The sequence below is a fragment of the Suillus discolor genome (assembly GCF_016758755.1).
Source record: "Suillus discolor strain FC423 chromosome Unknown F5147scaffold_52, whole genome shotgun sequence".
Classification (NCBI taxonomy): Eukaryota; Fungi; Basidiomycota; class Agaricomycetes; order Boletales; family Suillaceae; genus Suillus; species Suillus discolor.
Window position 1 is genome coordinate 100296 of NW_024541299.1, and position 25547 is coordinate 125842.

Here is a 25547-nt window from a genome sequence, read left to right on the forward strand (position 1 = left end):
GTGTTGGAGGCGTCTGTTGTATGTTTCCACTAATGCACCATCATCGTGATAGGGCCCTGAGGTGATGCTATTCAATGCGGTTGGTTGCTAGACGACTCATCTGCTCTCAACCATCTTATGGAATGGCCCCTGCAATGGGTTGACAGCAAGGGGTATCAATACATCCCAACACAACCCGTGATTCGTCGTGCCCTGGGCTGCAGTCATCTTACGTTGCCTTAACTTTGGACATCGCCCCATTTCCCCTGCATAATTCCGCTCTATCATCCAAATGCACACGGTTTGTTCTTCGTTATGTGTTGGCGGCAGCAGTCGCGCGCTTGCATTTCGCACTTCTCGGGATGTATTTTCGAAAGATGATTGTTGCAACAAGAACACCGCGGTGATCATGTTACGTTCGCAGATTAGAGTGAGGTTAACGATCTTAACTTATGTCATTTTTGACACTCCTTTGGTAAGGACGCGCACACAAACTCTCACTATGTATTCCACAGTATTTTCTGCGTGCCTCAAACTGATATGGATAAGATCTCAGCTGATACGTTTGGATTACCGATATAGTACGCACTATTTTTGCATGTGGATATTGTGACTGATGCGAGTATAGTGGCTTATTTTGTCATGGAGCATCCAGGATATCGAACGGTTTTGCCGTCCTCTCGTTGGGTATATGCCAAGGGTATATGGGTCTAATAAATACGTCGACTAGAAGCTACAAGGTAGGTGAATCTGTAAAAGTAATAGATCATGGATGCTACAAGTACTCAAAATATTCAAGGATTCCTCGAATTCCGATATATAACCTAATTTATTTCTACCCTTCCTAAGTAGTATGGAACTCGATCTATGTTCGAGTGAATGAGCGACATGTCGTTCCACTGTCCGGGGAACGAATTGTGTCGAAACTGCGAAGGGGTTGGTTGAACCAAACTCCAGTTGTCCCCACCACCGATAACATGGTGGATCTCTGTCTGAGGGTGGCCTTGATACTCTAGCATTGAGCTCGTCACCGATGTGTCTGACATTGGGCTACTGTTCCTTGTCCTTGACGCAAGAGCGTTTGTCCATGTCTCGTTGTTGGGAATCACAAGAGGTTCTAGGGTTGTCTATGAGATCCTGTCGCCGACGAGCTGAAAACGCGTACCATAAGTCGTGTGAGATACCTGGTCAGCTTCATAGGGTGATGCTGACGAGTATTCCAAGGGCGGGAGCGGCTCATGCCTAGAAATTGCCCCATGTTCTCTCGATAAATCCTGCAGGAGTTGTGCAGCTGTGAAGGGGATAAGCGATCATGCAAGCAGAACGTGTTGTGAAGCAAGCCTACCTTTCTTCAAGGTTTCGCGCCTGGTCTGGGGAGTCTCCCCTGTCACCGAGCGGATCACGTCTTTAAGTTCTTGAAACCCGTCGCCCTCTTTGACCCGATACTGCCTCTGCGATGCAATTTTGCTTTGCTTCGGAGGACGTTGGTAGCTTTGCGCACCGCGGTAGAGATGCATAGTTGCAATCGCACAGTTGGGTGAAGTCTACAGGTGGATTTAGAAGCCTGCTTTTATAACATCCTCTACCCCGCCACGCAAGTTTCGTAAACTCGGTTTTTTTTGGACTATCAAGCGAAGTCCAAGCTTAGGAATCTCATTTCAACCTCATAGCGCGGGTCCAGATCTAGATGGCTTATTTTTCAGGCGGCCCACCGATTATACTACCAGCGCAAGGTTTGATTAGATTGAATCGGACCGTGGTGAGTCAACTGATGTTTGATGACAGGTCTATCAAGTGCTTTTACGAACTATACATCAGTGCTGCACGTTGCGCAGGTTTAAAGTTTTTCGTGTTAGTATTACTCTCAAGACTTACAATCCGCCTGTGATTATATAGCGACCGACTCGGGCTCGGAGTCGGCAAGATACCGAAATATGATGTCATAATAGGCGAGAAGCATTAATTCCAGCATAATTACTCCTGCATTTTACCACAGCGAAAACGCATTAATGAAGTCAGCGACTCGGGAGTTACTTGGTAGAAATATCAGCTGACACGTGTATTGTCATTGATGGGATGATCATCATGAAAAAGGGACAAATGTGTCGCATCCAAGGCTATGCAGCGGTCACCAGTTATGCACATTGGATGATCAACTATGTACTAACGTTAGCTAGATCGGAGCCGTAGGTTAGCCCGGGCAATTCTCGGAGTCCGCAGCACCCACCAGCCACATTCGAACCCCGATTTTCGTCGATCGTTTGGCTGTCCACATTCATTTTTGAGACACACACACTTCGGGGCTTTGCTTGCTCTGAGTAAATCGAATTTGGGAAGGCACATATGGACTTTCGAAACTCCGTGATGCTATGCTCATGTCATTCAGCACGTAAGTGTCTTTCATAATTGACCCAAGGCACATGGACTTACAGCCACAGTGGAAAACAAAACAAATCTCGAAAGCAATGCCCGATTTCTTACTGAAATAGGCGACAATGTTCGAGAAGTCTGGTTAGAGAAGGGTCAACAATGATGCGACGGCCGCCGATGGTGAATGTGATTTTGACCGAGACCTTTGGAATATTGTGATTGGTTTGGTTTCGGGAAGCCAAGTGTGCTCTTGTAGACAAAATCCTGTGATAGCGAGTAAGACCCAATTTCCACTTAGCTCATATCACAATTGGCCGATGGAGCCGCTGCCGAATGATGATCGATGACGCGTCGACGAGCGAAGCCGCTGCGCCATGACTAGCACCCACAAGTAAAGGCACTCTCGGCTCTAACAGTCAAAAAAACATTAGATGCTCACATAACGACGCAAAAAAGGACATCAGGCAGCTCCATCAGTGTGCTGTCATTTTTTGATCCTTGGTGGTATTATCCGCTAGGGCCAAGCCCTATGGTGGACAGCACCGACAACATGGACCAGGTACGCGTTCTGCATGTATCTGTGTCCGTAATGTGATGTTTATGTTGTACAATGTCTTGGCTTGTGCGAGGACGATATGGCCATCTTCAGGCTCTCGATACGATAATGTGTGGCTCCTCTATTCGAACTCTTTTTCCTCCGGACGCATATGCCACATATGTTGCCGCAGCCCCCGATGCCGACGTACAAGGAACTCCGCGCACGCTTTGATTTGTCCAAGCCAAACATTGATATTTCAGGAATAAACCAGTGACCGGGTCCTGACAGTCTTCGAAATCGGAGGCAATCATGAATGAATTTTAGATTCATCGATAGTAAGCTCCGCCGCACTCCAACGTTCAACGGTGACGAGAATACGCCCCACTGGACAATACGTGGTGGGAGTAGAAACCAAGGCGATTGCCAATATGGGAAAGAGTGAGTACAAGATAACGGTATGGAGTGTCGCTGTTGGGAAAACTGACCAGGATGCATGCTATGCTGCGAATTTTATTTCGCTATGATCAAATCCCCTCTTCATTGAGCGGCTGGTACCGATATCTATCCCCCTATGCTCAACGACTTCTTGGAAGCAAGGTGCGGCAAATAATTTTCTCGGAAAATTGGATATTATGTAATATGAAATAGTTTATTTTTGTACAGGATTTCCACATGGTCATAAAAATAATCACATGATTATTTCATTCTATCTTACACAGATCTGATATTCAATATTCAATCCGTGTTCGCTGGATCAAAATATTGTGTTTACTCGCCTCACTAACAAATTGCCACGAGGAAACTACATGCCGCGGAGCAATTGCAAGGTGAAAGTCCGAATAGACTCATAACCATTCTGCCGTGCGCAGATGACGGTCGATCTCGGCAGACAAAGCATGGAGTTTGAAATTTGCAGTTGCCGACTGTGTCGGTATACTCAAGACTGCTCATTGTTTTCGCGAGACGGAGCAGAGAAGTGAGTTTATTACCGTGTCATTGATGTATGTCATCATAACTATTTCCAGGGTGGTTTCGTCTTCACTGACGCCACGATGGTTGAACGTTAACCGTTGACATACCCTGAGAGGTTCAGACGGCTGATGGGCCTATAGTGCAAGCATCTGCGGCAAAAGTACTGCAGAATATAGTATCATTTTAATGATCTAGTTCGTGTGCTATGTGAAGGGGTGGTATCGGACCATACGGTATGACTCAAGTGTAGTTTGAAGCCAAGCGGCACAATCGGCAACTGCAAATATTCAAACTCCGTGCTTCCCCGAGATCGACATCGCAGCCAGGGCCGAACCCAAGTAGAAAGTTTTAGAATAAGAATTTCTATATGTACCGCAACAAACAACGACTAGTGACGCGGTGCTCTGCGAGCTGTTCTAGAAAGCAGTGTGCGAGAAAAGGAAAACGGCGTAGTACTCACGAAGAAGGTTTGATAATTTTCATGGCAACTTCGGAATTGGTGGGCTGCCCCAGCGACTGAATTGACAGTTTATTTCGTCTAGTTTATTATTGACGAGTGATATACTATAATTAGGCATATCGAGGAAGCTGCTTTATCCCAGTAGTAGATAATCCAACTGTATTTACAATTTTCCAGACATACGGAAGATACATTTTGGTGGGTATTCTAATATGTTGAGATCGTAGCTAGGTTAGTCCATCATGTATGTCTGGTCTGTCGTGGTGCAGCAATATAGAGCGTCGTACAAGCGGTCATCACAAAAGAGCAGTAGAAGATATAAAGAGCCAGCTTCAGAAAAGAAAAGAAAATAGCGAAAATGGATCAACAATTGCGTGTGATGATGATACCTCAACACAAGGCCTTCGGAGGCCGTCGAGATAGCAGACCGAGGATCTAAAAATTGTCGAATTATTGTGCCACATTCAGGCCGATCTCCTGATTGCACAAATGCAACTGTACCAGCCGGAAAGGCAAGATAAATCGAAAATCGTCATGTAGGTTTATAATAGATGGTCGTGAGATACTGCGGTTTCATGGTCAGTAATCGTGATGGATGCTATGATACGAAAATGTAAACCTTCGTGCGATATCGTGTGGTATTACCCACGGCCAAAACACCATTGCGAATTGCACTGGTGCTCAAGTGGTGCAGGACAACATGAGATGGAACAGGAAGAACGCTAGCATCATCGCTGAGCCCAGGACCATCAAGACCCAACCGAGTATGCGCAGGGGCTGCCAAATGCACACTGGTTACATCCGTGCCGCTTGCCGTAGTGATAGGAATTGCAGGAGCTTCTAGTTCTGTCCTCTCCTCCTTGTGAAGTTCACGAGCAACAGTGCTCGTCATCCCCAAAAGGGATCGTCCTTGTCGTCGTTTGCTTTCGCGCTCCCTTTCACGTTCACGTTCCCGATCACGTTCCCTGCCCCTGTTACCTGCGGGAGACTGCCCGGGTTTCGCATTCAGTATCAGTTTATCAAGATGTCGTGGCAGTCCGGGCGCAGGTGGAATGTTGGGAGTAGGGACATATTGATAAGGGGTCTGATCGTACTCGGGACCGGCTGTGTACGCTAGGTAGGCTTCTTCCTCCCGAGCAGCTGCTATAAGCCCTGCGGGGATATCATCGGTCCACTTTGCAAGCGTACCCTTTGAATCGCTTGTATCCATAATGGAGCCGTGAGTAGAGCTTGTTGTTGACCAGAAGGAGTGCGCATGAGGGTGTGGAGGGCGCCCCGGTGTAGCAGGGGCAACAGACGACACGTGGGGTGGAGTCAACCCGGAGATAGGAACAGCAACGTAATTTGCAAGACTACCTTCATCATCAACGGCAGTTGGCAAGTCATCTGCTACCCGCCACTGTTCATCAACGATGAATCGAATATGATGAGTACCAGGCAAGAGCGGTACCCATGCGGACCATGATTTGTCGCTCGATGGATCGCTATCACAAGCTATTAACAAAAGGACAAAGGATACAAAGGAGACGACGTACTCGGGCTCCATAGGCAGACGACCTTTCCAATCATCGTCTCCAGCACGAACCAAGACAACACTTTTCCCACCCCCATTCCATGTAATCTTCACAGAGACGGGTTCTTTTGGTTCCTCATGTGATTGATCTGGTCGATTCTTCAGTTGGCCGTTCTCCCCGTCGGTATCAGCATTTGCCGATATGGCCATCTCCTCCTCCGCTTTGTGAAGGGCAAGCGGGATAGTTGAATGGACGGTCTCCTGGACGAAGCCAGATGGATCAGGTTGCTCAGATGCCTCAATCTCACTTTCGGCATAGAGTTCTTGCATACGAGGCTGAGCAGACTGACCGCGCACAGGAAAAGAATGAGTGGAATTATATTGCAAAGGTGCGCCTCTGAAGTAAGGGCTCCCTCGCGTGCGAGGGTTATGATGCACTGGGATATGCGTGGATGGAGGGTGATCTAAGAGTAGTTCTGCGGAGTAGTTTCCCGTATCAGTAACTCTGTTTGCGGTTTTCAAATCCGGCCGACGTCCGCGAGGGGAAGTGCCTGTATTTGAGGCATTATTCATTGTTCCATTGTTAAAAGCAGGATTCGGAATCGGGATTGGGGAAGTAGTTCTCAGTGGTCGACGGTAAGGTGATAAGGGGGAAGAATTCCCAGAGTTGTGATATGATGCTGCTGGTGTCAGCGAGAGAGAGGCAAGATCAGGAAGTTCGAGCGATTTTTTCTTTGTCCGTAACGAGCGATGGGGTTGATGGGGATTGGGTGATGGTGAATGTGATGGGGCTTGTCGGCGTGCAGATGAGTCAATTCTTCTGCTCGGGACAGGTGAGCGTGAACTTTGACTGGTGTTTGATGCAGTATTTCCCATCTCACGATGATGTCCGTCCTTGTTCGTCGTTGAAGACGTCGTTTTCGTCCTCGTTGCAATTATTGAGCTCGATGGTGTCAAGAAGAGGTTACAATATTTATTATCGAAGGGATAAGTCCCGATAACAATAATATATAATATAAATAACTTTGAATGCCATCATTGCACTCTAAGTAAAACCATCACGTTCACATAACCAAATATTCTTACTGAAGATTCCAAATATGAGTGGAAATGGATCTCCTACCTTGCCACTCACCCCAGCAACAAATTTTGTCGTCGAATCGAGCTCTGGCTTGATTATCCCGGAAACCAGAGATGGATTTTATGGTTATACCGATGAAAAGAGCCTCCAACAAGTGAGAACGTGTTTTCCGATAGACATGCATTGAGCTCTTATAATATTATTGAAATAATCAGATGGAGGAACAAAAATGGGCTCAACGACGCGCTTCCGACGTCGCGCATCCTCAGGCAGATAGTACACTATCCAACAGTTTCAAGTTGTCTTCCATTCGTGAAGCCCTTCAAATTCAAACGACTGAAGAGTTGCACCCGTCACCTTTCTCTGACGATGAAGATAAAGAACAGGTTTCGGATGCTCAGCACCACAGTTCGTCTTTATTTGACGTGTCTAATCTGGCCCCTCAGGGTTATATGTCTCTACAGTGGACGCCATGATGACTCCAGAGCTTGCACGTGTTGTCCAGTCTTTTCAGAAATGCCTTGAACTTCGCGACAAATATATCACGAAATCTTTACAGAGGCTGGGGGATAACCCCAGAGACCACGACGGTGTCTTTCATGGCGTGACTGAGGGCCTGGCGGATGTTTCTGGGGTCAAACCCGATGTTAACCAATCTTCAGCTGCATCCGCGAATAGCCCTCACGAGCCCTGGGTCATATATCCTCCTCCACCTCCACCTCACTGGCACTTTACTGCAAAAGAAACCGTCATTAGCGCAGATGGTCGCCTCACACCGGACAACGAATTCGACTTCTCTCAATGCCAAATACCCAGTAATCACGAATGGGTGTTTGAAATAGATGACAAAGGCGTGTATCAAGTATACACGAATGCTGATGGTAATTTTGCTCCCTTTCTGCCAGAGGAGTTCGATTCAATCTTGTTCCCAGCAGGAACCAAGAAACCACTCTTCGATATACCCACTATCAGGGAGTACTTCGTTGATCTAGACTATGTCCTGGGTGTTATCTCCGATGGTCCGGCGAAAAGCATGGCATATCGTAGGCTCAAGTATCTTGCGAGCAAATTCGAGATGTACAGTCTCTTAAACGAATCTCAGGAATTAGCTGACATGAAGGTGCGTGAAAACTACCGAAATCCATTCCAAACATTTATGAAGTATTCGTCTGCAGAGTGTGCCGCACAGGTGCTTCCTCCGTTGTACATACAAGGTGATAGACTGATTTAAGTGATTTAAGGGACTTCTACAATGTGCGAAAGGTGGACACGCACGTCCATCTAGCAAGTTGCATGAATCAGAAGCACCTCTTGCGGTTCATCAAATCCAAGATGAAACGTAGCCCTCATGTTTGTATAAATTCACCTGTGTTACATCAACTGCTCAGACGTTTCGCCACTTTAGGACGTTGTTATTTTCCGTGATGGGACAGACTTGACGCTGGAACAAGTGTTTCAGTCGCTTAAGCTGAGCGCATACGATCTGTCCATCAATACGCTCGATATGCATGCCCACCAAGATTCCTTCCATCGATTCGATAAATTTAACCTGAAGTACAATCCAATCGGCGAGTCCAGGCTGAGAGAAATTTTCCTGAAAATCGATAATAAGATAGATGGTAGATACTTCGCTGAGATCACCAGAGGTGTGCTTTATGATGCTCTTCCCGCATCAATCTGACATGTCACAGAGGTCATGAATGACGTGGAGCAGAGTAAATACCAGGTGCGAATGCCCCATCTGTGACCCTCGGAATATTTACCATATCCTTAGAACTGCGAATGGCGTGTCAGTATTTACGGTAGATCCGTGGATGAGTGGGACAAGCTTGCGAAATGGATCATCAAAAATGAACTCTTCTCACACAACGTTCGCTGGCTCATTCAAGTTCCTCGACTGTATCAAGTATACAAGGAGACTGGCGCAATCGACACATTTGAGGAAATTGTCATCAGTAAGTTTTTCTTGTTCCATGATTTCATCCATCTCAACAATGTACTGCGATTATAGATGTCTTCCGCCCGCTCTTTGAGGTCACAAAGGATCCTCAGTCGCACCCAGAGCTTCATGTATTTTTGCAACGTGTCGTCGGCTTCGACAGCGTGGACGACGAATCTAAGGCGGAACGTCGATTCCACCGCAAATTCCCCTTTCCTCGACTCTGGGACTCCCAGCAGAATCCTCCGTTTTCTTATTGGTGAGTAAGCACTTATCTACTATTTGTTATTCGTCAATTGAATATCGGATAACCACGGTCACAGGATGTACTATATGTATGCAAATACAGCTAGCTTGAACCACTGGCGTAAAGCACGAGGGTTCAGTGAGTTTCTTTTGTGTCGTTGCCTTTTAAGTTTAAACCAGTGAAATTAACTGCCACGCAGACACGTTCGTATTCCGGCCTCACGCTGGTGAAGCAGGAGACACGGATCACCTGACCGCAGCCTTTCTTACATCTCACTCGATTTCACATGGAATTCTGCTTCGCAAAGTTCCCGCGTTGCAGTACTTATTCTACCTGAAACAAATTGGGCTAGCTATGAGTCCCTTGAGTAACAATGCGCTGTTCCTGACCTATGAGCGCAATCCACTTCCTGACTTTTTCAAAGTCGGGTTGAATGTGAGTTTAAGCACCGATGACCCATTGCAATTCCATTTTACGAAGGTGAACCCCCAACTCTGATACACCGTTGTTGTTCGCTCACTCGGACATCGTGGTAACAGGAACCGCTACTAGAAGAGTACAGTGTCGCAGCCCATGTAATATTTTTACCGATTACCAATCCAGTGGCTTACCTACATGACAGATCTACAAGCTTCCTCAAAGTTCACTAGCAGAGCTCGCTCGCAACTCTGTGATCCAAAGTGGCTTTGAGATGGAGATCAAAAGACATTGGCTCGGTCAAGAGTGGTACTTACCAGGCGCTGCAGGCAATGATATTCATAAGGTAAGCGAGCTATTTCCATATACTCGACCTATTTATGTATTCACCGACGACAGACAAACGTGCCAAATCTTCGACTAGCATATCGGCACCGCACGCTACTTGAGGAACTTGCGATGATCAGGAAACAGCACTCCGCATAGTCGAAAGCCCGATCTGGCATCGTTCGGTGATAGTGGCACTGGAAGTACCCCATTTTCTCTTAGACAAATGTAACTAGCTTCTCAAAGTTCCAGATATAGATTGTGCTCTCACATGACATAGTTCCGCCATGCCTGATCTGGGGCTGATCATCTGACGAAGAGAACTGTCAGTTCCAAGGCCAAGGAAAGGTTGGTACAAGCGCCTCCCAGTGAGCCGTATTTGTCTGTGTGCGTGAGTCAGGTTGTGAAACAGGAGTGTTATATGGGGCAGAAAGGCGCAAAATTGAGTCGCGCCTACACGAGGACTACACGAGGCTTGGAACATGATAGACTATCGACTGAGTGGAGCAATTTGAAACATCCCGGACTTTGAAGCGAACAGTCAACTCCGCTGTTCTCTCTGTGCCGGCCCGAGCCTAGCGCCCATGACATTTATTGACTAGTGCTACTTTACGTATTTACCAGAACCTACCATTATATCTGATTTCGAGCCAATGGGCAGCTGTGGATCACAAGCAAATCGATATGATGATGTTAGAGGCTCCTGCTTCTGATACATATACCGTTTCAACTAGGACCATCCGATCAGAAAAACCCCGAACACCAGATTGGTACACCTGTGCCCCCTCCCCCGGAGGCTACAAAAATCAAGCCGTCTCGTTTCGGTTTAGATTTCACGTTCCCCTCCGAGTTGATAACACCCCTGCGTAAATTTTGGTAGAGTATTCCTACCACTGTCAGCCACCACATCACCCCCACCCCCATAGAACGCATATTCCCACTTTCTCGTTCGTGACCGCTCGATATCATGTCAAACACTGGCGGAAGCCAGGTATCGAGGAAGCCGAAGATTCTGGTTGCATGCTTTGACGGTACCGCAGGGCTTTACAATGCGTCGGTGAGGCTCCAAAAATCATATACAATCGCGAATACAGATACTAATGGCACACCCTTAGAATACGAATGTCGTCAAGTTCGTCTCATTATTAAAGAAAGAGACGGATAGCCAACTCTGCTATTACCAGGTACGTACACGGATAAACTCCAGCGACTGCACTATGTGATCGCGAGTCGCAGCAAGGGAACTCAAATCCACTCTTATTATTCAGGCTGGTGTTGGGACGTATTTTTCTCCTGGAGTGGTATCCCCCATGTTCATTTGGCTCGCGAAGATGTTGGATGAGGCATTTGCGTGGTGAGTACGGTAGACTGAAATAAAGGTCGACGTTGCTTGAGTATATGCAGGTATCTGGACGCCCATGTCATGGAAGGTTACAGATTCTTGATGGATAACTACCTGCCTGGTGATAAGATTTGTCTTTTCGGTGAGACATTTGCCTTGGCAGTACGACAGATTTCACTGAACTCAAGGCAGGTTTTTCCCGAGGAGCATATACCGCACGTGCGTTGGCGGGAATGTTGTACAAGGTCAGTTATTGTTGATCATAGATGTGAGCTGCTTTCCTTAATAAGACTTCATCACAGGTTGGACTGCTTCCAAAATCCGACCTCCAACAAATTAGCTTTGCCTACGATGCATATAAGACGACTGGCGTACAAGCAGATGCGCTTGCTGCAGGATTTAAGCAGACATTTTCGCGTGACGTCAAAGTGGAGTTCGTAGGAGTCTGGTAAGTAGTTCCTAGTATGTCCAGCCACCCACAACCAACTTTTGTTTTTGTTTTCAGGGAGACCGTACAAAGCACTGGAGTGCTCTGGAGTCAGACACTCCCATTCGCAGACTCTAATTCCTTGATCAAGACATTTCGACACGCTTTGGCTCTCGACGAGGTCTATTAAGCCCATTACCCGCTTAACTTGGTGCTGACTATCTTCAATAGCACCGCGTTAAATTCCTGCCAGAACTTTACCGTCGGCCCCACACAGATACACCTGATCCGGAATTTGTCGAGATGTCAAGGTTATTTGAAGTTGTTACAGCTTTGGAAGACAATGTTTCCGATGAAATTGGTTCATCTCAGAATGAACTCCTTCGAGGTATGAAACGTGCGAAGAAGTTCGCGGGGAAGAAGAGGTTTCAAGGACTGAAGCGTGGTTTCACCAAGATAATCTTGCGCCAGCAAAGCACAACCGAGATTATTATTGATAAGCCTGGGGAAATCATCATCGTCAAGGACCAGACAAGTGTGGAAGTGCTCGACATTCCTGACACAGAGCCGACACTGCCAACAGATGTTATGGAAGTCTGGTTCTCGGGATGTCATAGTGGTGAGCGTCCACAAGTTTTGTTCTTGGAAATTCTGTTTGAACACAGTATGAGCAGACATAGGTGGCGGAAGTGTTGAGAACTCTGTCAAAGTCTCGTTGGCGCAAATCACTCTTCGCTGGATGGTTGAGCAGGTCATCCTGTCTAACTGTGGCATCTTTTTTGATGAAGAAGCTCTTGAGCGCGCTGGCATGCCATTATCAAGCTTTCCTACTTCGCAAACGCCTCCTGCTACTGAGGATCCGACCGGCAAGTCACAACTGATGATGGACAACTCCCGTCTCAGTGCTGTGTCTATCGATGTTGTGTCCTCTTTCGTAGAAGCCGTACCCTCACCCGCCCCTTCTAGCTCTTCCACCGGTCCCCCCACTACACCCTCACCTCCAAATCCTGAAACTTGCGATGCTCTAGCTCCTTTGTTCGACCAGTTGCAGCTTCAGAAGGCTTGGTGGCTTCTTGAAATCTTGCCCCTTCCATGGGCATGGCAAGATGCGCATGGCAAATGGCACAAGAAATGGAGGTGAGCTACTTGTCGCTGCGAGGAACTTATTTAATTCTAGGTGACAGCTGCCATCTGGGTAAAGGTCGCGTTATTCCCTACCAGCATCCCAAATTTCATTCATCCGTTGAGGAGCGTATGGACTACGCACCCTTGAAATACACGCCACGAGCGATATACCTCCACGATCAAGTGGTTTATGTATGATGATGACGACGACCGGACTTCCATACGATAGAAACCTTTCGAACCCGTAACACGAATACCCTGAGGGATATTATTAGCGTTACGCTGTTTGAGTGAGTTTATGCCCTGTAATATTCCGAGACTTCCATAACTCGCTTTATGATTGTATTAATAATGTGACCACACGTTTAAGTCGGTACCAGTTTTTGTGTTTCGACCGTGCATTCTGTGAGTCTCGGGAAATGCTCCAATCGCCTCTACTTGTGACGGCCTTCGATCGTGGAATTATCGAACGTTTGAACCTGTTGTCCGGCCCTGACGCATGCGGCCTTCAGGGTCATATGCACCGGACGCCACTACAAATTTGAGAGTTTCAATCCAGAAGCACTCAGGAGTCCTCCCTGGCAGTGCAAGTATGAAGAGGAAATTGGTGTATCGTAATATTTGACATGCGGAGAGAGCCTCATGGTACATGCCGTACATTGCCTCCAACTGAATCGACGTGCTGCACTCCACAGTGAAACTGCTGCAATGTAAACTTTATTTCAAGAAGGCCCATCATATATAATGGTGCCACAACCGGGTGCCACCCGAAACTAGAAGTCATCTTTTGTGTGTTAAATCATCACACCCCGTCTCAGGGGACATGATTGGGCTGTCAAAAGAGCTTCCATTCTTCTCAGGGGGTGGTTCTGGCGCAAATGCTGTTTTCAGATTAATTATAAGCAGCAGCTACTTATATCAGATGCTGACAGGCAAACCGTAAGCGCTGGCACCGGCGAACAACAAACCCGTGATTTAACTATAGGTGGTTTTTTGACGGTAAGGGTTATTAGTCACCAACCTGTAGAACCAGCTTACGACGCCGAATGACCTAGATGAATCTCTTTACGATCAGTCTCCTAGCATTAACAGCCGTCAGTTCTCTGAGCGCACGAGCCACTCCCGGCTCACTGACGGGCGACACTGTCTGGTGCAGTGGTACTTGGTCAGGATGTGGCAAGCAATGTTCAGGGCACTTCGAAACCCGCCGATCGTGCACAGAAAATGGGAACCAGACAGTGGAATATTGGTGCTGTTATGACTGACAAGTCATCACTGGCATAGGAAGCACGGGTATTACATAGCGGTGTGAGAAAAGCATCGCACAGCGCAGATGAGGGGTCTTCTCAGTCTGGAAATGTGAACGATGAAACATCGCCTCCGAGCACGTACTTGGCGCAAAATAGATGATGCATGCTTCCAATCATCGAGTTGTCTGAAGGAATATTATTCCATGGTTTTCTATAATACAGACCGCGCGCGAGGATGAAATGTGCAATCAGAGCAATGGCAGCAGGGATGAATTAATATGACGTGGGAGGGCGGATAAGGGGGTATGTGAGATATACAAGGGGAACCGCACAATGGACTCAAAATGTGTTCGCCCAAACCTCAAGATCGAACCTTGATGCTCTGGCACTGTCTATCCAAGAATGTTTCTGGGGTGTCACAGTCAGAAGGACACGACGGATGCCACAAATAAGAAGGGAGTACCAAAAGATCCTTTGGCGTGTTCCGCGCATCAGGGTCCTTGAGCAGACAGCTATCGACGAAATCTTCTGCTTCCTGAGGGAAACGCCCTTCTGGTGTCAGTCGTGGGGCAGGTTCATTAACGATATGCTGGAGCAGTTCCAATATGCTCATCATCATTCCACCTCCCTGTAGGCTGACACCCCTACTCTTCCGCTTGTCCTTTTTTGACGTCTTGTCTTTCTCTTTCTTCGGTGGAAGTCCGATGGAACCAGGCGACAAAGTACCTTCAAAGTCGGAAAGGTCTGAGTCATCCGGATCTGAATCGGCAAAGGGGAACCGCCCTAGGGCAAGTTCTATGAGAGAAATACCCAAAGACCACACATCGGACTTGACGGTGTACTGTGCACCTTGTATCCGCTCGGGCTGTTTGGGATAGCCTTATAGATTTGGTAAAGAAGACGCAAGAAATACAGACGCACACTCATATAGGTTGAGGTTCCTACGAAGGTATCGGCGATGGAATTTATGAGTTCACCGGAAACACCAAAGTCGCATATCTTGATTTGACCTTGCGAGTTGCACAAGATATTCGACGGTTTGATATCTGACGCGACTGTCAGCCTCGATGAAAAAACCAAGGCTGTCCGTGTTTAAGCTCACCGCGATGAATAATTCGGTGTACGTCATACAGATAGGTCAAGCCTTCGAGCACGGCCAGCGCAACTTTGGAGACGACCTCGATGTCGATAGCACCGATTTTCTTGTAAATTCCATCAAGCGAACCCTTGTCCATGAACTCCATGCAAATGCAGATATTTGGATCAGAAAGAAATGCGCCATAGAATGAGATGATGTATGGCGAATGACAATCATGCATAATGTGAAGTTCGCGGAGAATCTGCTTCCGCACGGAAGGCTTCGCATCAATGAGAACAATCTAGAAGTAACAGTTGAAAAGACATAGAGATCTGACACATTAATATACTTGCCTTCTTGGCCATGATGGTGTTAGTGGGTGTATGTTCTACCTTTTTGACGCTCCCGCCGTTGCCTTGGCCAAGCTCCTGAAGGTCTTTCAGATCCTCATTACGAAGATCGTAACGCGTCTCGGCATTCATATCAAGGTTTGCTAGCGTGTTCGAAAGGGTAGTGTGGTATGTATTTCTCCGCGTATTCGCAGAAGCTGAGGGAATGGTACAAGTAGGCGCGCCTGCTGCGTTCGCAAGATTTCCGTCTGGATCCTGAACGGCATTAGATACTCCCAGTTTCGGGGCGTTGAGTGTCATAGGCGGAGGTCGTTTCTTGCCCTTCGCCGCTGTAGTTGCGGGAGCAACCCTTGTGGGGACTGGCTCTGGTTCCTTTGGTTTCGCGGGCACATCAAGCTGCAAAGCCTTGAAGTTGCGCTTCTTGCGGATTGGTGTAGTCATGTATCAACTCTTGATCGACAAGGCCAGCTTCCGCAACTCTTGCAAGGCTGGGCTCAAGCAGTTGCTTCAATGTTCAGAACGTTCAAAAACTCCGAGTCGACCACATTGGAATTAGAAACTCAAGTAGATTACATAAGCTACATATCAATCATTCGCATTGTCATCTATCGTTGACTTACAATTGCAAACCTTTGGCTTTGACGTTCGACGCGTCTTGGCTGGGGACCATTGAATAATTACAGTACCTTGGTTGAAAGGGCCTTTTTAACGTTATGGTCACACGGTTGGCAGTTTGCGTACGAGACACGCCTGAGTTTCATCATGATTCAGCACACGCCATTCGAAGAAACTCACGATATAAAGTAAATCATTGATTTAAAGTTATATCGTGAGTTTCCTCGAATGGCATGCGCTGATATCAATCCATAACCAAGCATAGAACTGCATACTGTGCAGTCCAGCGGATCTATGGAACAAGCATTTTTTGCCACCAGCTTCTCCCTCGACTTTTTCTTCAGGTGAGGCAGACGCGCAAGTCGGCACTGAGTCATTGCTTATCTCCAGGATAAAGAGCACTATTTCTGCAGGTATGTACCCTACTTAGATGCTGATGATAAAACTTCCGAACAGTTGTATTCTTCATGGAGACCATCATCTGGATACCGCGTAGCATATGTCACAACGTTGCTGAGCACCCATCACAACGACCTAACGTATGTGATACCACCTTACGTGACTATTACTAGTAGGCCTGACATATCTCTTGTTTAGCATCATCATTCATTGTTCAGGTATATTTTTACGCCCAGTCATGACGACGTGCGATGGAAATATAGTTTTGGGCTGCGTCGTCAACCCCGTTATTGTGCTGTTTGAACTCTGTACGACCCTTGGGGCCTTTGTCTGGATCGGTTGGTTGCTCTGTATCCAAACGCCTTTGGTGCACGTCCTATAAGGTTTCACGTCGAAGGTGCTTGCTTCGTCTGATCGATCGTCATGCAACTAATTTGGTGGACTTTGACATTAGTTAGATTTGATTCATGGGAATCAATGCAATTGGGTCGCTCTAACTCTGGCAGTTTGCCGCCCATATGTACACCGTCGCACTAACGCAGGCTAATGCCTACTGATACTGCTGATAGTATCCTCTTGCAAGAGTCCCCATAATGTATATAAATACTGTCCGAGAAACTGAAACTGTTTTGGCATGCACAGTCAAGCGGACGACAGTTTTGACTACTTACACGGTTGTACACGGATACGGTAAAGATCCGTGTGAGTAACTGGCGGAAGGCAACTATCCGTGCAGTCATAATATTATATATCCATGTACTCCAAGTACACATAGTAAAGATCTGGCCTCATCATCGCATCTGTGGACCTGATCTCACGTTCGTGATCCGGAGCAAAATGAATGATCCATCCGGTGGCGGCAGCCAAGCCACTCGCTGTGGGCAACAGCGAGCTCGATCGATCATGCAAAGTGCAGAATTGGAGACAAGTTTTATATAAATGTGACATGATACTTTTATATACATTCACGTGAAGATGGAGGTATGTTAAGCGGGTAAAACAGCCACCAAAGTAGAAATACCAACTATAAAGGACAATGGTACCCTCTAGTCGGGAAAGAGCTCGGGAGGTCTACTATCTTCACCGCCGTGACAGTCGAGTTAGGATGCTTGATTGCATCTTTGCTTCATGTTAATTACAAACATTGCGCGAACTGTAACTGCGATGCAATGACGATGCAATGAAGTACATAGGTCTATGTGTGATGAGGTCCAAAACCAGTTCAAAGAGCAATCCCACCTGGCTCTTGCGACTCATATTCCTTATGATCCAAATCATGTTCCGATTCCTCCTCCACAGTACCCACGCTCGGGCGCGGCGATATCGGTGATGTTGGAAGTTGTACTGTGCCCGAGTTAGATAACGAATCTGTAGATGCTACACTCGCAATGCTCGAGCGAGACATGGAAAACCGTGAAGCGCGGCCGGACCAGAAAGACTGCAGACCTGCACCCCAGTTTCCCAACGCTGCCTTTGCTTCTGAGGCGGCTTGGGCAACACTTACGGGCCGCGTAAGCGTACCTAACACGGAATCTCTCGACGTCTGTCTGCTGATATCAGAAGTAGGCTTGCTCCCCTCAGAAACGGGGGACGAAGACAGTTCCGCTTCCAGTTTTGAAATTTCCACTGGGGTCTCGGACATGCTGCTCGCAACATCGGAGCTGAACGAAGCAGAGCTGGTGGTGCGCTGCTGCTGCCACCGCTCACGGACGCCTTCGACTGCTTTGAAGAAATTCGTTGAGCTAGCGGTGATGGTGCGTGAAATGGCGTCTCGTGTCGGAGCTAGTTGTTGCTCTAGTTTCAGTTCTTGGAGTCCTTCGGACAATCGTATTCCAATGTCTCCAACGACAGAGGGCTTCTCGTTGCACGGGTGACTGTCGGGGTAAAACTAAGTGTTTTAGAAAATCGTTGGAACAAGTTGTCCAACCGTGGCTCGACAATGTCGAAGAGCATAGGGTCTGTAGACCTTTGCCACACATCATATGCATTCGTCTTGGTGAACTCGGCGACCCAAAGTGGGTTGAAGTCGTCGATCGAGTTATCATCCCCTCCTGCACGAATGTTGTGAATGTTGATCATTGTTGTACACGCTCGAGACTTACCTGTTCCAGTAATGATCACATTGTTCACTTTCCCTTTTGCAAGGAATTCTCTATATCGAACAGATGCGAGTGCAGCGGAAACGTACTCTTCGAACTGCAGAATATAAGTCAAATTGCATCTGACACATAATCTAACGCAACCTTGGCTCGCAAGTAGTCATCACTGCCTTTGAAGCTGTCAAACATATGAGAACCAGAACCGGGCAATTCCACAAGGTGACACACTGCATGGTAGGCTTCATTGGATCTACATCGTCCCAAGCATCATTGACGTCTCGAACGATCTCATCCATCCATTTTCGGTCGGCAGCTGTCAGGCCCATTAGCCGCTCCAGCCTAGGATTTCGAAACTCTAGTGTGGCTGTTTCCGTCTGGAAAGCAAAGGTGAGCATCAAGTTGCTTCGATGGCATCTGAAGACCAACATTAATAAACAACTCAACCTCCTTCTGCTGAGTCACGATTGTGTTCGTACTCCCGCATAGCCAGCCTTGTGAATCCTTTAAAAGGTCCAACTGTTGCAAGGGCAAGTACGGTTGGAAGAATGCATCCTGAACCGCATGGTCAGCTTTGCACATTATTATGCAGCGCAGAGCATACCTTGCCGAAAATATCTAGCGGTAGACCCATGTATGCCATCATACTTTTGCGATCTGAAGTTTGTAACGATTGTGGGCATGAAAGTGTGGGTGCACGTGCTGCGAGAGGCGGGGATCCGGAATCCTCCAGCGTTTGTAATAAGCCTGAATATGAATTCGAGGATCAAGAAAATATAAATATAAATCATTACCAGGGATCAATGATATGAGCGAGTACTGATAAGTGCATAATCGTTCTACTGGGTGACCAAAGAACATAATCTAGAGCATATTCAATACGGACCGCGTTTTCAATGTTTATAACAAACCTTCTTCTGACACATGAGGGCTTTTAATAGAATAAGCGTGCGGTGGCGGAAGGTGTGGACAAACTCCCGGCTACGCACGTCAGCTTCTCAGGATGGTTAGTACTACGCAACTCACATGCTTGTGCCTGCATAAATACAAAGAGATCAGATGTGCCTCAATCGTCTTGACGAGCTCTCCTGACACACCAATATATAATCCGCTTTCGGTCAGCTGTGTGCGAAGGGAAATTTCCAGCGACGCGCCGAAATCTACCAGAATGCTGGTATCCGAGAAGTCACTTATGAAAGCAACGTCAGACTTTGGCTTATCGAGGCGACTTTCAAGCTCACCGTTGCTCGAATAGTGCACGTGTAACGACACCCAAGCGATCCCTAACAAGTCATATATAGTCAAAGGGTATGTGCGCGGCATTGCAGACCAACCGAATGGGGCCAAAGACTGGCTTTGATGCCAGGACCACGACAGCCTTTTGAACAATTGACCGAGTTACATCTACATCTTTAACAAGTAATACAGAGGCTGGTATTTGGCGATTGCATCTGTAGACCAAAAGTTAGGGCCCGACACGCATATAACGATTTAGAATAATCCGCACGAGATGCCAAAGATGGTGGTAGGTATTGAAGCATTTGGAACAAGATGAAAGTAAGAATAATCTTCTAGAGACTGCATGAGGGTGTTTATGAGAGCAAGTTTTGCACACGCTTCGTTGTGCTTACCATATGTGCACCGTCTGGAAGGGCCAGGAAGGGAAGTATCTTGACGATCTCTTCATCTTCGAAAATGTCGCCATGGCAGAATTCGATCTTCGGACCAACCTAAGTTACATGAGCTTCGAAAGTAATGCAGGTAAGTTTAATAATCATACCAGATGATTGAAGTCTATGAGTGCAATGCCTAGGACTAATGGGCCTTCCGGAGGTTGTAGCAACATAGACTCCGGCCGTGCTTTCTTCGAATACGAAGAAGCTGCAGAAGTGAATGAATCTGTGTCCGTCGCAGATGAAAGGGTTGGCGGATAAGTCATAGCATGTGGGGTGTTGAATTTCGGTTCGTCAAACAGAGCTGCAGAAGGAGCCGCAGATGTATTCGAACTAGCACGCCGAGCGTTCTTCTCGCTGAAAGAGTCGCTTACATCGTCCATTTCTGAGTTGAAATCAATATCTAAAGAGTCATCCTGTGATCCACGTCTAGCAAAAAAATCCTGAGGGCGTAGAGCAGCATTGCGGTCGTGTCCTGGCGAATGTGGAGGAGAGGAAAGAGAAATTGAGCGCTGAGAAGCAGTATCGGCATCGGCATCGTCGTCATCGAATTCACTGTGACCATTTACGATAGAACCATTGGTGATATGTTCTTCAAAATTAGTCCTCTCAGTGCTGGACATGATGTCGAATATTGACGACGTGATTGGCGAAGGAAACTCAGAAGCGCCAATCACAGCTGGCATAGCACTCACGTGGTTGCCATGCTCACCGCACTAGCTCGCATCGACACCAGTCTGAGAACATGAATCTCTGCTGCGCTTACCAGGACCACCTTGAACAAGTCTTTCTCAAGACTGAAGATTTCTCGTTATGGTCAAGTCCAGCGTCATTCTTCTGGCTTTGGCCACCTCTGCGCTGGCACTCCCCACCCGTTTCATGGATACCCTACAATACATATTTGGGACTACATTAGAACTTCCTAAAGCTGAGATTGGTTGGACCGATCCACGTCTTAATGGTGGACGGTTTCTAGACGTAAGTACATCGTGAACTTATACGATCCCAGTCACGTTCAAGTTTGCTTGCAGTTCACGACTCCCAGATACGGGGAACCGCTAAATGTCATCATATCTAACCGGTCCGATCCCTTTATTTTGACGGATGCTGGCTTCCGTCTGTATTACAAGTGGGCCACCTGTAACTTCATGCTCGAGCCCCATTGATGCGCCTTGCAAGGTCCATCGGGTTTTCCGAGGAGTGTTTAGGACTTCATTATGGTCATGTCCACAAGGCAGACCTCGGTGACGGCGATAGCAAGAAATCCGAGCATATTCTAGCAAGGCAATACTACTTCCCTAAGTGGGGAACATGCTGGGAAAGTATAGCAGGTTCGTCTTCCTCCACGTTTCGTGAATCTTTCGTGATTCAGTGTTTAGGAGGAAACCACTTCCGCGCTTGGAAGCAGAATGGCTCAGAAATTGATACAGGAGCATGGTTTTTGGCGTAAGCGCCAACTCCTCGTTTTCAGCTGTGACTACTAATACTCCATTCCCAGTGTCTCCAAGGAAATGGTGAGTAGAACGCGAGTAGAAATTGGGAACCATATTCATTTCTGGCAGGACTCTACTAAAAACCATATGATAATCCCGAACGGGTATAACATCGGTCGTGATTTTCTCGTCGAAGCCGCCGCATCTGTCAGCCATTGGAATGGCAGGTGGTGGCAGGCTGATGTGGAGTGGCGGAGTGGCCTCCTTGAACCAGGATACAGAGGTCAGCAGCTTCCTTTCCACTGCGTGGTCATTCTTGACTTGCTATTCAGGAATCAATCATGCCATTGCACAAGATGGACGCATTGCGATCCTGACTGTCAATCGACTATAATTGTGGCCTCATCGTCAGTGTATGTATTGTTACCGTTTTGGAGGTTGGTGTTGTGTTATCCAACATATGCATAGGACGCTACCCTGTTATTTACATTATCGTTTTCCTTGTATATGTTTATAGTTTCTGTCACTAGTGTACGCGTATATCCTTATTGTCAGATCGGGGACGGACCGGAATCCATCTATTTCATTACAATTACAACAGCTGGTATACAATCGTGCCGAGAAATGAGAACAGATGTGAGTAACAAAGGACAAGGAATGCATGATTGAATAACTTCCGACGATGCAAATAAATACCGACCACGCCAACAACATACCACTTCCGTTAACCAGAGCACATAAGGCAGGCTTCTTTGTTCTCCAGCGAGCACAGCATTTTTGCCTCTTCGAGCTCACGCTCCCTTTGACGCTCAAGGGCAGCGGCGTACTCGGGGTCAACATCAGTAGCTTCACTGGGGCCCGACGAACTCGGTGCAACACCGTTGTCATTCGAATTAGATGGTGGAGGGACTCGGCGAAGAGGAGATGGAGAGGCGGAAGGGGTAGGAATTCCAGTGGCAGGCTTGCCGGATTCGCCCTGTTGCACCTTGGCTGCTTTGAGCACGCTCTGGTCGATAGTGAACTGAACGGCTTGCGCCGCCGGACGAGTACGTAAGTAGTACATGCCAGTCTTGAGGCCCTTCTTCCAACCATAGAAGTGCATACTAGTCAGTTGGCCTACAGTAGGCGACTGCAAGTGAATGTTCAAACTCTGACTCTGACAAATGAATGCTCCACGGTCAGCAGCGAGGTCGATGACCTTCTTCTGTGAGATCTCCCAAACGGTTTTGTAAATGGCTTTAATATCATTTGGTATGCTGGGGATGTTGGCAACGGAGCCATTATGAGCAATGATCATGTTCTTCATGTCGTCATTCCAGAGCCCACGGTCGACAAGGTCCCTGAGCAACCAGGGACACACAACCTGGAATTCACCAGCAAGGACACGACGAGTGTAGATATTACTGATCAAACGCGTCAGCTTGCACAACGTGACAAGGAGGTCAAACGTACCTGGTATAGGGCTCGAAACATTCATTGAAACCAAGAATTTGACTAGTTGATGCAGTTGGCATGGGTGCAACCAACAATGAGTTCCGCAATCCAGTTTGTGCGATTCTTTCCTTGAGACTGGTCCAATCCCAAAGGTCAGTGGGAGTGACACCCCAGAGATCATACTGCAGTTGACCGAGATCGGCGGGACTACCCCTGAAAGTCTCGTATGGTCCATCCCTTTCAGCTTCCTCACAACTGGCCTCGAGTCCAGCATGATAGATGGTCTCAAAGATCTGAAGATTGAGTTGCCTTGCCTCCGGTGAGTCAAATGGTAGACGGAGAATCATGAAAGCATCTGCGAGACCCTGGACACCAAGACCAATGGGACGATGGCGCATGTTGGAAGTGCGAGCCTCCGGAACGGGGTAGTAATTTACATCGATGATGCGGTTAAGGTTGCGGGTGACGACCTTCGCGACATCATGAAGCTTTTGGAAATCGTACTTGCCATTCGAGATGAAAGTAGGGAGAGCAAGAGAGGCAAGGTTACAGACGGCGGTTTCCTCCGGCGACGAGTACTCTATGATTTCAGTACACAAGTTGGACGACTTGATGGTACCCAAGTTCTTTTGGTTCGATTTGCCTACGGATGATTGTGAGCAAGGAAAGTGCCACGAAGTCATTCGACGCACGGTTGGCGGAATCTTTGTAGACCATGAAAGGACCACCAGTCTCAATCTGAGCTTCAAGGATAGCATACCACAGCTTTTGAGCTGGAATGACCTTCTGTGCGCGTCCCTCTATCTCGTACTTCTCATATAGAGCCTCAAATTCCTCGCCATGAACCTCGTGAAGACCAGGCGCTTCGTTTGGGCAGAACAGCGACCAATTTTCATTGGATTCGACGCGTTTCATGCTGATAAGGAAAAGTTAGGGTGGCTACGAGATTACGGCCGAACACATACAACAGATCACAAATCCACAGTGCGTAGAACAAGTCACGGGCGCGCGACTCTTCTTTACCATGGTTCTTCCTCAGATCGAGGAAATCGAAAATGTCAGGGTGCCATGGTTCAAGGTAAATCGCGAAAGCTCCCGGTCGCTTGTTGCCGCCTTGATCGACATAGCGTGCCGTGGCATCATATGCACGAAGCATAGGAACAATGCCGTTCGAGTAGCCGTTTGTTCCAGCAATGTACGAGCTATAAGGTAAAATGTTACTAATTGAGCAATGCCATGAATTAATTTAACGCACCCAGTAGCACGAATACAATGAATACTCAAGCCGATTCCACCTGCGGTCTTACTGATCATGGCACAAGTCTTGAGGGTATCGTAGATACCCTCTATGGAGTCATCTTTCATGCACACCAAGAAGCATGAGCTGAGTTGGGGATGAGGAGTGCCAGCATTGAACAGAGTTGGTGACGCATGCGTGAAGAATCGTTCAGACATAAGGTTGTACGTCTCGATCACGCTTTCAATATCGCTCTTGTGAATACCCACAGCAACACGCATGATCATATGTTGGGGACGTTCGGCAACACGACCATTGATCCTCAGAAGATACGACCGCTCCAGAGTCTTGAAGCCGAAGCTGAAAAAGGATCAGTACAATATCATCGTACATCTTGATGATCGTGCTCACTAGTTGTAACTGAAGTCACGGTCATAGATGATTGCAGAATCAAGACGAGCAGCATTCTTTTGCACAACCTCATATACATCATCGGCTATCAAACTAGCAGATTTTCCATTCTTAGGATTAACTTGACGATGAAAAGTCAAATACAAATCGAACACTAAAGATGTGGAAACACACTGTATTCGTAGAGGTCCTTCACCACAGTGGAGAAGTTCTTCTTGGTTTCCTTATGGAGATTTGATATTGCAATACGCGCAGCGAGTACAGCGTAGTCAGGGTGCTTCGTAGTAAGATAGGCTGCCGTCTCAGCGGCAAGGTTCTATCTCAGGTCAATAAGTGAACAAGGCAAAACATCATAGACACCCACATCGAGTTCAACGGTTGTGACGCCTTGGTATACACCTGTGATGACTTTTTTGGCAACCCTGCAGAGCAATTAGATACACGAGAGTGACAAAGCTGCCAACTAACTCGATCGGCTCGACATAGTTAAGGTCAAGGCCATAACAAAGCTTGTTTATCCTTGCTGTGATCTACCCAAGGAGTGAGCGACGCACTATACAGCTTAGTGGGGATATACCTTGTCAAATTTAACGTCCTCTTTGCGACTACACGTGAATAACGCGTTAGATGGTGTTAAAACGAATGTTCTCGGCGTGCGTTTGCTTACCCATCTGTGCAGAGGAACACACAGATCAGCTGCCGTACACCAAACTCAGGGACAACTGACCTCTTTTGAACACGAAAGCCATGGTAAGTTGCTCCTCAAAGATTGAAATCAAGCAGGAGGAAAATAGCAGAAAAAACTAGTGGGCGAGATGAAGGAGAGGAAAGACG

The 25547-nt window shown here is 47.2% G+C and overlaps 8 protein-coding genes across 8 annotated transcripts; 3 read left to right on the plus strand and 5 right to left on the minus strand.

Annotated features, from left to right (window-relative positions):
* Nucleotides 1-1106: 1106 nt before the first annotated feature.
* F5147DRAFT_762778 (uncharacterized protein) lies at nucleotides 1107-1510 on the minus strand (the record flags this gene model as incomplete). The annotated part of the gene is made up of 3 exons (XM_041440600.1): nucleotides 1325-1510; nucleotides 1164-1270; nucleotides 1107-1130 (listed from the first exon to the last, which is right to left on the minus strand). The coding sequence occupies exons 1-3, from the start codon at nucleotides 1494-1496 to the stop codon at nucleotides 1107-1109; spliced, it is 303 nt and encodes a 100-aa protein (XP_041289696.1). The 5' UTR covers nucleotides 1497-1510.
* Nucleotides 1511-4829: 3319 nt separating this feature from the next.
* Nucleotides 4830-6793, minus strand: F5147DRAFT_317883 (carbohydrate-binding module family 48 protein). Its single transcript, XM_041429199.1, has 2 exons — nucleotides 5855-6793; nucleotides 4830-5803 (listed from the first exon to the last, which is right to left on the minus strand). The coding sequence occupies exons 1-2, from the start codon at nucleotides 6706-6708 to the stop codon at nucleotides 4918-4920; spliced, it is 1740 nt and encodes a 579-aa protein (XP_041289697.1). The 5' UTR covers nucleotides 6709-6793; the 3' UTR covers nucleotides 4830-4917.
* Nucleotides 6794-6864: 71 nt separating this feature from the next.
* On the plus strand, nucleotides 6865-10138 carry F5147DRAFT_709588 (AMP deaminase). The gene is made up of 15 exons (XM_041438207.1): nucleotides 6865-7067; nucleotides 7129-7321; nucleotides 7378-7794; nucleotides 7846-8033; nucleotides 8089-8102; nucleotides 8155-8263; nucleotides 8319-8559; nucleotides 8605-8639; nucleotides 8688-8868; nucleotides 8925-9111; nucleotides 9176-9237; nucleotides 9299-9579; nucleotides 9639-9674; nucleotides 9722-9862; nucleotides 9916-10138. Exons 1-15 carry the CDS (start codon nucleotides 6933-6935, stop codon nucleotides 10000-10002), a joined length of 2307 nt encoding a protein of 768 aa, XP_041289698.1. The 5' UTR covers nucleotides 6865-6932; the 3' UTR covers nucleotides 10003-10138.
* A 308-nt stretch (nucleotides 10139-10446) lies between these two features.
* F5147DRAFT_709593 (uncharacterized protein) lies at nucleotides 10447-13115 on the plus strand. The gene is made up of 10 exons (XM_041438208.1): nucleotides 10447-10900; nucleotides 10959-11027; nucleotides 11112-11197; nucleotides 11248-11327; nucleotides 11378-11430; nucleotides 11488-11633; nucleotides 11691-11793; nucleotides 11844-12231; nucleotides 12287-12749; nucleotides 12797-13115. The coding sequence occupies exons 1-10, from the start codon at nucleotides 10811-10813 to the stop codon at nucleotides 12933-12935; spliced, it is 1617 nt and encodes a 538-aa protein (XP_041289699.1). The 5' UTR covers nucleotides 10447-10810; the 3' UTR covers nucleotides 12936-13115.
* Nucleotides 13116-14167: 1052 nt separating this feature from the next.
* On the minus strand, nucleotides 14168-15958 carry F5147DRAFT_709596 (kinase-like domain-containing protein). The gene is made up of 5 exons (XM_041438209.1): nucleotides 15419-15958; nucleotides 15090-15366; nucleotides 14909-15033; nucleotides 14451-14852; nucleotides 14168-14395 (listed from the first exon to the last, which is right to left on the minus strand). The coding sequence occupies exons 1-5, from the start codon at nucleotides 15854-15856 to the stop codon at nucleotides 14327-14329; spliced, it is 1311 nt and encodes a 436-aa protein (XP_041289700.1). The 5' UTR covers nucleotides 15857-15958; the 3' UTR covers nucleotides 14168-14326.
* A 1391-nt stretch (nucleotides 15959-17349) lies between these two features.
* F5147DRAFT_709601 (transport protein Avl9-domain-containing protein) lies at nucleotides 17350-20860 on the minus strand. The gene is made up of 16 exons (XM_041438210.1): nucleotides 20306-20860; nucleotides 20157-20255; nucleotides 20033-20103; nucleotides 19860-19976; nucleotides 19767-19808; nucleotides 19623-19714; nucleotides 19552-19561; nucleotides 19437-19506; nucleotides 19320-19389; nucleotides 19130-19272; nucleotides 18955-19080; nucleotides 18757-18902; nucleotides 18673-18706; nucleotides 18532-18625; nucleotides 18357-18480; nucleotides 17350-18303 (listed from the first exon to the last, which is right to left on the minus strand). The coding sequence occupies exons 1-16, from the start codon at nucleotides 20819-20821 to the stop codon at nucleotides 17652-17654; spliced, it is 2406 nt and encodes an 801-aa protein (XP_041289701.1). The 5' UTR covers nucleotides 20822-20860; the 3' UTR covers nucleotides 17350-17651.
* Nucleotides 20861-20884: 24 nt separating this feature from the next.
* F5147DRAFT_709609 (uncharacterized protein) lies at nucleotides 20885-22231 on the plus strand. The gene is made up of 7 exons (XM_041438211.1): nucleotides 20885-21176; nucleotides 21230-21327; nucleotides 21378-21529; nucleotides 21578-21644; nucleotides 21697-21712; nucleotides 21761-21914; nucleotides 21964-22231. Exons 1-7 carry the CDS (start codon nucleotides 21012-21014, stop codon nucleotides 22023-22025), a joined length of 714 nt encoding a protein of 237 aa, XP_041289702.1. The 5' UTR covers nucleotides 20885-21011; the 3' UTR covers nucleotides 22026-22231.
* F5147DRAFT_709611 (ribonucleotide reductase) lies at nucleotides 22232-25525 on the minus strand. The gene is made up of 11 exons (XM_041438212.1): nucleotides 25441-25525; nucleotides 25291-25319; nucleotides 25182-25243; nucleotides 25078-25135; nucleotides 24888-25029; nucleotides 24714-24834; nucleotides 24321-24662; nucleotides 24031-24267; nucleotides 23758-23981; nucleotides 23084-23708; nucleotides 22232-23034 (listed from the first exon to the last, which is right to left on the minus strand). The coding sequence occupies exons 1-11, from the start codon at nucleotides 25460-25462 to the stop codon at nucleotides 22356-22358; spliced, it is 2541 nt and encodes an 846-aa protein (XP_041289703.1). The 5' UTR covers nucleotides 25463-25525; the 3' UTR covers nucleotides 22232-22355.
* Between the last annotated feature and the right edge of the window lie 22 nt (nucleotides 25526-25547).

What these genes read in the sequence shown, in the direction of transcription:
- F5147DRAFT_709611 (XM_041438212.1), bottom strand. Translation starts at nt 25,462, where the DNA reads ATGGCTTTCGTGTTCAAAAGAG. An exon ending in TCACAACCGTTGAACTCGAT is followed by an intron (nt 25,030 to 25,077) that starts GTGGGTGTCTAT and finishes GACCTGAGATAG; the next exon opens with AACCTTGCCGCTGAGACGGC. An exon ending in CATTGTATTCGTGCTACTGG is followed by an intron (nt 24,268 to 24,320) that starts GTGCGTTAAATT and finishes TTTACCTTATAG; the next exon opens with CTCGTACATTGCTGGAACAA.
- F5147DRAFT_709596 (XM_041438209.1), bottom strand. Translation starts at nt 15,856, where the DNA reads ATGACTACACCAATCCGCAAGAAGCGCAACTTCAAGGCTTTGCAGCTT. An exon ending in ACACCATCATGGCCAAGAAG is followed by an intron (nt 15,367 to 15,418) that starts GCAAGTATATTA and finishes TGTTACTTCTAG; the next exon opens with ATTGTTCTCATTGATGCGAA. An exon ending in ACACGCCAAAGGATCTTTTG is followed by an intron (nt 14,396 to 14,450) that starts GTACTCCCTTCT and finishes GTGACACCCCAG; the next exon opens with AAACATTCTTGGATAGACAG.
- F5147DRAFT_317883 (XM_041429199.1), bottom strand. Translation starts at nt 6,708, where the DNA reads ATGGGAAATACTGCATCAAACACCAGTCAAAGTTCACGCTCACCTGTC. An exon ending in CGTCTGCCTATGGAGCCCGA is followed by an intron (nt 5,804 to 5,854) that starts GTACGTCGTCTC and finishes AGCTTGTGATAG; the next exon opens with CGATCCATCGAGCGACAAAT.
- F5147DRAFT_709593 (XM_041438208.1), top strand. Translation starts at nt 10,811, where the DNA reads ATGTCAAACACTGGCGGAAGCCAGGTATCGAGGAAGCCGAAGATTCTG. An exon ending in ACGCTTTGGCTCTCGACGAG is followed by an intron (nt 11,794 to 11,843) that starts GTCTATTAAGCC and finishes TATCTTCAATAG; the next exon opens with CACCGCGTTAAATTCCTGCC. An exon ending in AAATGGCACAAGAAATGGAG is followed by an intron (nt 12,750 to 12,796) that starts GTGAGCTACTTG and finishes TCTAGGTGACAG; the next exon opens with CTGCCATCTGGGTAAAGGTC.
- F5147DRAFT_709609 (XM_041438211.1), top strand. Translation starts at nt 21,012, where the DNA reads ATGGTCAAGTCCAGCGTCATTCTTCTGGCTTTGGCCACCTCTGCGCTG. An exon ending in GGCTTCCGTCTGTATTACAA is followed by an intron (nt 21,328 to 21,377) that starts GTGGGCCACCTG and finishes GCGCCTTGCAAG; the next exon opens with GTCCATCGGGTTTTCCGAGG. An exon ending in CCTTGAACCAGGATACAGAG is followed by an intron (nt 21,915 to 21,963) that starts GTCAGCAGCTTC and finishes CTTGCTATTCAG; the next exon opens with GAATCAATCATGCCATTGCA.
- F5147DRAFT_709601 (XM_041438210.1), bottom strand. Translation starts at nt 20,821, where the DNA reads ATGTCCAGCACTGAGAGGACTAATTTTGAAGAACATATCACCAATGGT. An exon ending in CCAATGAAGCCTACCATGCA is followed by an intron (nt 18,707 to 18,756) that starts GTGTGTCACCTT and finishes TATGTTTGACAG; the next exon opens with CTTCAAAGGCAGTGATGACT. An exon ending in TGTGATCATTACTGGAACAG is followed by an intron (nt 18,481 to 18,531) that starts GTAAGTCTCGAG and finishes ACATTCGTGCAG; the next exon opens with GAGGGGATGATAACTCGATC.
- F5147DRAFT_709588 (XM_041438207.1), top strand. Translation starts at nt 6,933, where the DNA reads ATGAGTGGAAATGGATCTCCTACCTTGCCACTCACCCCAGCAACAAAT. An exon ending in GCGTAAAGCACGAGGGTTCA is followed by an intron (nt 9,238 to 9,298) that starts GTGAGTTTCTTT and finishes ACTGCCACGCAG; the next exon opens with ACACGTTCGTATTCCGGCCT. An exon ending in CAGGCAATGATATTCATAAG is followed by an intron (nt 9,863 to 9,915) that starts GTAAGCGAGCTA and finishes CACCGACGACAG; the next exon opens with ACAAACGTGCCAAATCTTCG.